The following is an 11,718-nucleotide window of genomic DNA, read 5'->3' as shown; positions in this document are numbered from 1 at the left end:
AGAGTGAGGAATGGGCTTATCCTGCCACAAATATGGTGGTACTTCATATTCTATCACTCTGTGTGGCACTGGCTTAAAACAATTCAGATCTATCATCAATATAGTCTACCTATTCCCTCAAACATCTCCTGGAAGAGGATTATATTGTCTATACCAGAAGTGGAACATTTTCTCTTTTCCATCTATCCAATTTTATTTTATGCATGACAGAATTAATAATTAGCATCTTCTGCTCTTTGCCACATTGAGTCAGAGTTTGTTGTACCATAACTTTCTCATGGCATTTTTGACTTCTGCATTCCTCAGAGTGTAAATCAGAGGGTTGGGCAAAGGTGTCACAATAGTGTAAAACACAGCCACTAACTTATCCACTGGAAATAGAGTTAGAGGGTGAGTATGTGTGAATATACATGGTACAAAGAATAAAATGATAGAAAAAATGTGGGAGGTGCAGGTGGAAATGGCTTTCTTTCTTCCTTCTGCACTCTGATTCTTCAGAGAATGTAAAACCAAAGCATAGGAGATAAGCAGCATTATGAAACTCATCATGCATATGGCCCCACTGTTAAACACACTGAGTAGGTTGATGACATAAGTATCTATGCAGGAAAGTTTCCACAAAGGTTGCATATCACAGAAATAGTGATCGATATCATTGGGGCCACAGAAGGGTAATCTCAAAGCCAAGAAAATCTGTGCTGAAGAATGGATGTAAGACCCCAGCCAGGCCAGATTCACCAACATATCACAGACACGTTGGCTCAAGATGGTCGTGTACCTCAGGGGCTTACAAATGGCCACATAGTGATCAAAGGACATAAGGATCAGCACCAAGGGCTCCATGCACCCAAAGAAGTGAACTGCAAAGATCTGGGTCATGCATTCACTGTAGGAGATGACTTTCTTTTCAGATATGGAATCTGCTATCAACCTAGGAGCAGCGGTTGTTGAAAAACAGGCATCAGCAAAGGATAAATAAAAAAGGAAGAAGTACATGGGGCTCCCAAGTGTCTGGCTATATTTTATGGTCATCACAATAAGGAAGTTTGCCAAGAGAGTCGTGAGGTATAGAAACAAGAAGATCACAAATATTGCTTTCCCCATTAGTACATCCTTTGTCAATCCAGACAGAATGAACTCATTCACACTGCTGTTCACTTGCATGGTTATGGTGAATGTAGAACAGATACAGCTAAGTGGTTCATCTGTAAAGAAAAATGGGGCAATTGTGACTTGGCAGTGGCAGTGTGTTTGGGCTTGGAATTACAACTTTTAAATTTCTAACTCCATCAACACATATAACTCAGTGCTACTCATTTCTTTTTCATGTATTGCATTCACTTGGAAGACTTTTTAAAGAAAGCAGTGACATTTATCTTTAAAAATAGGCATCCTTTCAAGGTATTCCTATGGGGACAAAAATTTGGGGGGTAGAGGGGAAGCCCTCAAGTGATTGTGCTCCAGGCCAAGGTCCTAGAACTAGTGACTTTGTTTTATGATCTTGAGCAAGTAACTTTAATGCCTTGAAGATTTTTCTTCATATGATGATTAGAGATTCTAATAGATACTTTATTAAGCATATGTATATGATATAAATGCATATGTAATGTCTATGCATCTCATTTATTGACAAATAATATCCCTATATATATTTAGAAATAATACCTTTGCAGGCACATTTCTTAATTTGGACTTCAATTTGCACCCATTAGTCCTTACCTCTTCAGTATCTTGGTTGGATTATGCTTTAAAAAATTTATTTTCCATCTTTAGGCTCATTACAGCTGTAATTTTACCTTCATTGCCAGTTAAAGCATATGATATATTTGAGTAAATCATTGAAGCTAGAAAAATTGAGGAAATTTGCTATATATTTGAAATAATCCATAGCTTATGTTGGAAGCATAGTATTAAGTTTCACATCCTTTGGATCTGACCTGTTGTGTCACTTCTTATATTTGGATAACCTGTGTAATGTTCTCTCTTATATCTGATTCTCCTACCACCATCATTCAGAGGTTTAACTTCTTCCAAATTTCATCTTTCTAAAACATAATTTTAAAAAGGAATTTCAGAATTTCAACATACAAATACTTCTCACTGTTCTACTTCATTCTTTACATATATAATACATTGAATTATAATACATATAATTTCAATCATCCTCTATAATTATAGTTTCTTATTTTCCTTTTTAATTTTTAAAAGCCTTTTCCATGTAGTTAATTATATCCATAATGTATCTATTTAGTGGGTATAGCTCAGTGGTAGAGCATTTGACTGCATAATGTATCTATTTAACAATTATAAATTAACATAGAAAAATATCATAACAGAAATTCTACCATTTATTTTCATTTAAGTTTTTTTCAGATATTTGTCAATAAAAATACTTTCAATAACAGCCTTTTGCTTATTTTAATAATTTCATTAAAATATATGTCCAGGGAATTACTAACATAAACATCAATATTTTCATAATTATTGACAACTATTCTCAAATAACCCTCCAGTTTGTTTGTTTCAATATTTATTGGGGAAAATAATTATAGAATGAGTATATTCACATACTAAAATGTCTGCAGTTTGAAGTAGATTATAAATGAGAAAAGTACATTTCAAAAATTCATAATTAACTGATCCCATAGCCTAGAGGTAAATATCATTTCCTTACACATTCTGTATAAAAACTATTTATAAAATATATAAACATTTATTTTTATGTGAATAATTTTCCATTGTTTCTAAAACTATAGCAATATGGCACAAATTACAAATAAAAATCTAACTTGGGGAATTTTATTTACTTAATTAAAAGAATTAAACTTAGGATATACGCTTTTTGATTAGTAATAGAACATTTTTGTTATTTTGATTTCTTATATTTCATCTATTTAGAGTTATGTATATCTTTTTTCAGTTAAAATTTTGACATCTTTAAGTTCTGAGCAAGTTTTTGTTCTTTTCAATTTTACACAATAAAACCTATCAATTTTGGGGAGTTCCCACCATGGCAGAGTGGAAATGAATATGTCTAGGAACCATGAGGTTGCAGGTTCGATTCCTGGCCTTGCTCAGTGGGTTAGGGCTCTGGCATTGCTGTGAGCTGTGGTGTAGGTTGCAGATGCGGCTGGGATCCTGCATTGCTGTGGCTATGGTGTAGGCCGGAGGATGTAGCTCTGATTTGACCCCTGGCCTGGGCACCTTCATAAGCCATGGATGCAGCCCTAAAAGGACAAAATACAAAAGATCAAAAAAAAGAACTATCAATTTTCACTCCTGTTTTCATTTTAGGTTGTAGATTACTATTTAAATTTTATGTGTGTGTGTGTGTGTGTGTGTGTGTGTGTGTGTGTGTGTATGTTTTTTGTTTTTTGTTTTTTCTTGCCATGCTCATGACATGAAGAAGTTTCCAGACAGTGACCAAATCCAAGTCACTGCTGTGACAACATCCTAGTCCTTAACCGCTAGACCAGGAAGGAACCCCTGGGAGATATCATATTTATTATCTTATAGTATTTCTATGCCTTTTAAATTTAATGTCAAATGACTTAGAATTTATTTTAATGAGTTGTGAGATACATTTCCTAGTCTGATTACCGACCAATCAATTAGTAATCAATCAATAACACCATCAACTCTGTCATCATACGTGTACTAAGAACTTAGTTATATCTGGAGTCAACTGATAGGGCATGGAAAGATGCCCTCAGCCTCTCTAAAACAAAGTTGGAGGGATAACATATATATAGGTAAGATCATTAATTATATAAAAATTACACACAACTCTATATGATAATACCAAGTGAATTTTGATTCCAATAGTTGAAGAATCCCTAGAGAATAAATCGATTGGACAGTGAAGTTCAAACATGAGAAAGAAGTGGACTTATGGATTTAAAGGTGTTAAACAGAAATTTCCAACAAGGTTTTCTAAAACTCAAGTATTCAATAAGCTTATACTGAGTTTCCTTAAGTAGAATAAATATTTCAGTACCAGTAAGTCAAATCAGCCACTTACCTCTAATAAAGTTACTTCCTTGCAATTGAACTAAAATCACATTAGTTCAGTGTGAGAAATTAGAAATATTATAATCACTACAAGTTATGCTTGGCAGTTCCAATTATTTCTAGTGACTATAAAAAAAGAAAATAATGATCACTTAACTTTAATACAGTAGGTTTCCAATAATGAATAAAGGCAAAATGGAGGGAGATTTTGGGGACAAGAGGAGTGATTTGGTGAGAAAAGTGATTAAATAGTTTTTGAAGGGGAACAGCATGCATTTCTTCAGATAAAATAGATATCCTCTTCATAAAAAAACTAAACTACACTCTTGTTAAGTAAAAAAGCTGTAAGAGGGAGTTCCCATTGTGGCACAGGGGCAACGAATCCAACTAGTATCCCTGAGGATGTGGGTTCGATCTCTGGCCTCACTCAGTGGGTCAAGGATCCAGCATTGCTGTGAGCTGTGTTGTAGGTCGCAGATGCAGCTTGGATTCTGTGTTGCTGTGGCTGTGGCACACGGCAGCAGCTGTAGCTCTGATTTGACCCCTAGCCTGGGAACCACCATATGCCAAAGGTACGGCCCTAAAAAGCAAAAAAATAAAAAAATAAATAAATAAATAATAAAATAAAATTTAAGAGGTAAATTTGTGCACAGGTAATGGACAACCATGAAATCCAGAATCACGTAATTCTATTTTGTTTTATTTTAAACAAGCAAAGAGAAGATTTGGAGATACAAAGACAGAAAAGCAGCACTTGACAAGATGTGTGCCTGAGGTCAGATCAACACCACCTCAGAATTTTATCATGGAATTCAGCCATTATTTCTAATTATTTATATTATATCTAATTATTTATTTACCTCTTTGATTTAGGAGGACATCATGGTAGTTGAGGAAGATATTTTCCCTGTGTTGACCCTTAAGTTTTGTTTTAACCTGATGAAATTTTAACCAATTCAAATATACTGGTAAAAAAGTATTCCATTTTTCTCCCCAAATAGACATCTAGACATCTGTATCTACCCCTATTACTATGTGAGTTTATATATATAGAAAAAATATTATTCTTGTATGATAATCTTATTCAAACAAATTTTCACTTATGTTATTTCACTTGACCCACACATTTTTTTGACAAGGTATATGTGCCTATTTGCTTTGTTCTTTTCTAGGTACAGTTCTGTTCTTTTCTAGGTGCAGTTCTGTTCTTTTCTAGGTACAAGGTTTTACCTAAGACAGCTAGGTTAGAACTAGAGAAGGATTCAACTAGATAGCTTCTCCCTCTATCATTCACTCTCCTTGTCATATAAAACATCACATCCAAATTACCAGGTAGATTGTATCTCAGAAAAGAGAAAACCTGAACAATCATAGACGGATGACAATTGATACCTTAAATTTCAATCGTGACTCTGAAATCAAATTACTTAAACTGCATGTTGAGATTAATGGCAAAGCAGAAAAACAAATGCCTAAATAAATAATAGTGAAGAGGAGGAAAGAAGCAGAGATGAAATAAAATCAGAGCAGGAGAAAGTGAAAGTGAATAGATACCAGGGAAGGAGTCCAGGACAGGATCCATGAAGGTAAACAAAAAAGTGTTAGAGGCTAGTTTTACCCAAGATTTTATCACAGAGTTCAGCTTCTTTCTCGCTGACCCACCATACCAACACTTGCCCCCTAAACCTGGGAGGGACTGTGAGAGGGGGCCATAGGTCAAGGGTGGTGAAGGGTCTTGAAAACCCAGGTGTGTAGAAGATGCAGCCTTTTTTATACTCTGTCCCAGAAACATTACCACTGACCTAAAGCTTCAAAGGAGGGCATCCCCAAGATAAAAACTTCTAGCAAGCTGGCCTTGGTGCCGTGTATTGCATCCTCTGTGTGCAGAGATGCATTTGAGAGATAGCACAGCTTTGAGCTGGGCTCAGGGAAGGCTTAACTCTTCACTGGTGGATATACTCACCAGGAGCTCTAAGATTGCTAGAAGAAACGGGATCAATCTTGAAGAGGCAATTACAAGAACACATTTCAGACAAACTGAAACACTTACCTCTTATGACCAAATACATGACTTCCAATAGAGTAGATTTTTTTCCTATCTTCACCTTTCATTTACTTATAAGGTGAATTATATGAATGAAGCCTGAATAAAACACACCAGATATACTTCATTGAGATTGATCAGTGATTTCCATCACAAGAGGTTATAGAAGGTCAGGTTTTATGGGGAAAAGGAACTCTGCATGTGGCCCTACTTCTCACTGTTCCTCCCCAGAAGTACTGAATTAGACAAAACAATGAGGTCTGTATAGGAGCAGAGAAGAGGGTATTTGGAGCATAATTGGAGCATATTTCTTAATTCAGTTCTTGGAAACATTATGGAGAAAATCACTTCTGCATTCTAAGACAGAAATGCCTCTGAAGCTACATCTCTTCCTACAGTACCTCTTTTGGAAAATCATGAGGTAAGTGTTTTTTTTACTGCATTGTATATTTATAATAATTTCCACAAAAGGTTGCACATGACTAAGGTTGGCCTTCAGCCTCAGGTGTTTCCAGGAAACTAGTTCTCCCAAACCAATCCCAAAAGATATGCCATGAGCTACCGTGCTCAAACAGTCCAAGGGCAAAAGCAAATCTTGTGGCCAATTAGTTAAATTTCAACTCATGTGACTTGGTGTGAAGAAACTATCTCTTCTGGAGGACTGGGAGTCTTTGAAGCCAGTTAATGAAATATATATAGTAAACAAGTCCTGGCCTTACCACTTTTCTACTATATGAATTTATACAGTTTCTAAACATCTTGATTTTCCTATTTTCTCTTTGTTAAATGTCAAGTAGTAATTAAATATATATTTAGTTTAGCATTATTAATATTCAGTTATTAATCAATGTATATAGGAAGACAGGAAAGAAGGAAAATGAAAGGAATTATTGAGTACCTGTCTTCTTTCTTTATTCCTTCCTTCCTTCTTTCCTTCCTCCCATTCTTCCTTCCTTCCATCCTTTCTTTCCTTTCCTCCCTTCCTTCCTTCCTTCCTTCCTTCTTTCATGGCCACACCTGAGGCATATTTAAGTTCCCAGGCCAGGGGTTGAATCTAAACTGCAGCTGTGACCTATGCCACAGCTATGGCAAAGATAGATCCTTTTAAAGACTATGCCTCTGCAGTGACCAGACCCACTGCAACTGGATTCTTAACCACCATGCCACAGTGGGAACTCTATCTTTTCAAATATATATGTCCTTCCACTTACAGGAAAGGTTTTGAATGGTTGTAAGCTATTAAAGAAGTGATAGATTGCATTATGAAAGTACTCTTCTATCTGGGAGAACATCTTATGACCACACTCTGGTCTAAGAGTCTCTTGCAAGGTATGACATTTCTTGCTAGGTACCTTCAGTGAGGGTACAGTGATAGGTCCAAGGTAGAGATGAAAGGAGAGAGGGCAAGAGGGAAATTGCAGTGGGACAATGCCATGAAAAGATTGCACCACACTTCCCACTTTTGCTGAAGGTCTAGTGGAGACAAGCAAGCCCAAGCATCTCTGAGAAGATTTATAGAGAAAATCATACCACAACACCTGGTTTTTTTCATTACAAGTGAAATTGAAGTCTCTGAGGAAGGTTTTTGGTGTGTCATTTAAAGTCTTTGAGCCTTAGTTCCCCCATCAATTAAATGGGGATATAAAGACTTACCTTTTTAAACTTCCCCAAAATATTAAGACATATAACATATGAAAAGAAAGAATCCCTGTCCCAGAGAAAGTACAGAAGACATATTTATACATTTTTTTCAATCTTCCTTAGACATTAGAGACAGAGAAAGTGAAATAATTCACTAAGTTTACTTGGCTAGTTAAAAACAAATGAGTCTATGGAGTTCCCATTGTGGTGCAGCAGAAACGAATCCAACCAGGAACCATGAGGTTGTGGATTTGATCCTGGCCTCACTCAGTGGGTTAAGGATCCAACATTGCCATGAGCTGTGGTGTAGGTCATAGATGTGGCTCAGATCTGACGTTACTGTTGCTCAGGTGGAGGCCAGCAGCTGTAGCTCCAATTCAACCCCTAGCCTAGGAACCTCCATATGCCATGGGTGCAGCCCTAAAAGACGAAAAGACAAAACAAAAAACAAAAAATAAAAAAAAACAGAACTAAGTCTAGACTCCAAACCTCTTAACTACTATTATGAATCTAAATCTCTTTAATATGACATTCACAGTAATGTCATAAGACTTCCTAACCTAGAAAACAAGAATAGCAATGAAAGAGTTAAACTGCATTAAACTTCCCACTCACAGAGCCCTAAATTAACACCCTGCCTTTGAAGGATTATGTAAGCTCTGTAAGTTCTTTTGGGAAGGAAAATTGCAAAGAGCAATTTCAAAGGAGATCATTGAATTCGACAAAGGCCAAAGGTGAGTCAATGATCTCTTGATGTTCCTTCAATGTCTGGGTCTCCTAACTCTGAGTTTATTAAAATTAATATTAAAATGAAATATTGGATTACCTAACTGGAATCCTAATTTTGTTATACCAAGGCCAAGATCTTACTGAAGGCAGTTGACAATGGTTATTCCATCATGGAAACTGTGCAAGTAGGGGTAGAGGACCACTGAGGTTTCTATAATTTCTGAGTTTATCACTGTCTCTCATTCAGTCTTAGGATGAACTTGGACTCTAGTTTAAACTCTTTTCAATTAAAGTTGTATCTTACTAAGGTAAGGCACTCAGTGAATGATACAGATACTCTGGCCAGATTAAACCCACTATAAAATTCAAGTTTGAGGTCATAGAAAATTTTATTGGAATCAGAAATATTTTCAGAATAAAAGTCAGATCATTGAAAGTAATATTTAATTTTGTAGGGAGTGGAAGGAAAACTTGAGAATAAAGAATGAGAAAAAGAGGAGTTCCTGTTGTGGTACAGCAGAAACAAATCCAACTAGGAACCATGAGGTTGTGGGTTCAATCCCTAGCCTTGCTCAGTGGGTTAGGGATCTGGCATTGCTGGTGAGCTGTGGTGTAGGTCGCAGATTCAGTTCAGATATGGCACTGCTGTGGCTGTGGCATAGGGTGGCAGCTGTAGCTCCAATTAGACCCCTAGCCTGGGAACCTCCATATGCCAAGGGTGTGGCCCTAAAAAGACAAAAAAATATGTATATATATATATAGAGAGAGAAATGTGTATAGAGAAAAAATGGTTCCATTTTCTATTTGAATTTGTGTATTATATTTAGAGTTTTGGGACGGAAATTAACTAGAATACAGAATGTATTTTAAATACTCTGGTCTGTGTTATATCAATGCATGACATAGGTATCATTAGAACCAAAAAACTAATATCAGCAATAATTTTACTACTTTGCCAAAATTGAAATATCACTGTGTTATTGTTAAAGGTAGTGTTTAATTTTGGATATGGGAAGATATTTCATTTATTCATTTATTCAGCCGATCTTTACTGAGCTCCTACACCAGGCTGTTCTGGATGTTAATGACACATCAATAAACAAAAGAAAAAATAACATCCCACATCCTCTCTTGCATTCTATGAGAGAAAGCAGACAAAACCAATAATAATAAGTAAACAAATTATACAGTTTATCAGCAAGTGGGGAGGTCTCTCTAAAAATAAAGTGTAGATAGGGAGAGGGTTTATGAAATCTAAAGTATGAATTGCTGTTTTAAAATATGTAGCCATGTGATACAAGGTGCAGGGGAGCTTCTGTGAATATTCTAAGCTCTTCCATTCCTGAATCATGATTTTTTCCATCTGTTACTGAAATCACATTCTAAATATAATTTTTAATGTTAAAATTGTTTCCATGTGTAATCTCTAAGATAGTTTTTTCTTCCCTCCACAAAGGTTTTCCAAGGCATCAAATGAGTGGAAAGAGGTCTGATAGTTAATGTCTGTTCATTCATTTTTTGACTTTTAGATTCCTAATGAGCATAAAATTCAATCCTTTTAATTTCTATATTAGGATTTCTGTATAACTCTGACTTCTGTCAAGTCAGAGTTCATAACTAATCAAAAGTTGAAACATAATTTCCTGACCATTTTGTTAATGCTTTTTATACTACCTTACTTTACCACCTGCCCAACAAGGCCCATTTGCATAAAGTTTTTGTCTAACATGAAAATTCAACTTTTTTCCTCAAATTTTAGTGTTTTATTTCTCATTAGAAACCACCATAATTCTGTGCCACATGTTGTTCATAGAACTTTTCACTTCCTTGTTCCTGAAAGTGTAAATCAAAGGATTGAGCAAAGGAGTCAGGAAGGTGTAAAATATGGCTACCATCTTGTTAAAGGGGAAAGCAGAGGGAGGTCGTGCATACAAAAATATGCATGGGACAAAGAATGAAACCACAATAGCAATGTGAGTGCCACAGGTGGAGAAGGCTTTCTGCTGCCCCTCAGTACTATGGGTTCTCAGAGACAGCAAGATGACCCCATAGGAGACAAGCAACAAGGAGAAGATTAGGATGCAGATTAATCCACTGTTGGTGACCACCAAAAGCCCAAAGAAATGGCTATCAGTGCAAGCAAGCTCCAGCACAAGTCACACATGAAATGGTCAATGACATTGGGGCCACAGAAGGGCAGCTGGACAGTGATGAGAATTTGTATCATGGAATGCAGGAAGCTCCCTGCCCAGGCCACACCCATTAGAATGCCACAGAGCCTCCAATTCATGACAGATGGGTAGTGCAAGGGTTTGCAGATGGCCACATAGCGGTCATAGGCCATGGCAGTGAGGACAATCACCTCCACTCCAGCAAAGAAGTCCTCGACAAAGACCTGGGTCACGCAGCCTTCAAAGGAGATGGTTCTCCTCTCATAGAGAGAGTCTACAATCATCTTTGGGGCGATGACGGAGGAGAAACATGCCTCCAAGAAGGATAGAAAAGCCAAAAAGAAATACATGGGGGAGCCCAGGAGAGCTGGGCTGCTACTCATGATCACCACAATCAGAAAGTTGCCCATGACAGCTGCAATGTAAATAAACAAAAATACGAGAAATACTGTCTTCTGAACACTTGGATTCTGTGAAAGCCCCAGGAGGAAAAACTCAGTTATGATGCTTTGCTTCTGCATATTTTCCAATTAAAAGGGGAAAGCTGCCAGGATGAGCAGGTAGAATTTACAATTATGTGAAAAAAAAATCTGTCTCAGCCGAGTTTGTAGTATTATCATAGTCATCAAGTTGGTGCATTCACATAAAAAATTATCTTACATGCTTGTGCTTCTCTGCTCATGGAGAACACAAAATTAGAAACTGTTTTTTAGGGTGGTAGAAGGATATTAAGAAGAATTGAGGTATAGATAGATTATTAAATACTCTAAGCCCAAACTCCAGTGAAGGGGAAGGATAAGGATGTGTGGTAGGGATGAGAAAGATTTTTCATCTCAATTTCCAACTCTAATCACTTAGTAGTGGTTTCCTGGAGTGAACTGTGAGATGGATTCTGAAGCCACATCCAAGTTCTGAGGAAAGAAGGATGGCAGTTTATTGATCACACTCTCCATGTGCGTGGAAAGGGAGCAAAGATGACTTGCATGCCACCCCTGACGAGGTAACTTCCTTATCTACAAGGAGAAGACATAATACCCAATTTAAGAGGTGCTTAGAGATCATGGCAATTCCTCCAGTTATTTCTTCAAAAGACTGAAATGAACTGAGACTTTTAGATTAATT

General features: G+C 36.7%; 1 protein-coding gene and 1 pseudogene across 1 annotated transcript; both read right to left on the bottom strand.

Annotated features, from left to right (window-relative positions):
• Positions 1-249: 249 nt before the first annotated feature.
• Positions 250-1,164, bottom strand: LOC125121062 (olfactory receptor 4C11-like). Its single transcript, XM_047769381.1, has one exon. It carries the CDS (start codon positions 1,162-1,164, stop codon positions 250-252), a length of 915 nt encoding a protein of 304 aa, XP_047625337.1.
• A 9,009-nt stretch (positions 1,165-10,173) lies between these two features.
• LOC125121061 (olfactory receptor 4C15-like) lies at positions 10,174-11,117 on the bottom strand (annotated as a pseudogene).
• Between the last annotated feature and the right edge of the window lie 601 nt (positions 11,118-11,718).

This window comes from Phacochoerus africanus, chromosome 2, assembly GCF_016906955.1.
Source record: "Phacochoerus africanus isolate WHEZ1 chromosome 2, ROS_Pafr_v1, whole genome shotgun sequence".
Lineage (NCBI taxonomy): Eukaryota > Metazoa > Chordata > Mammalia > Artiodactyla > Suidae > Phacochoerus > Phacochoerus africanus.
Note: the sequence above shows the minus strand (reverse complement) of the source record. Positions and strands in the feature narration are given on the sequence as shown.

Bases quoted from the DNA above. Each gene is read 5' to 3' on its own strand.
- LOC125121062 (XM_047769381.1), bottom strand. From the start codon at position 1,164: ATGCAAGTGAACAGCAGTGTGAATGAGTTCATTCTGTCTGGATTGACA.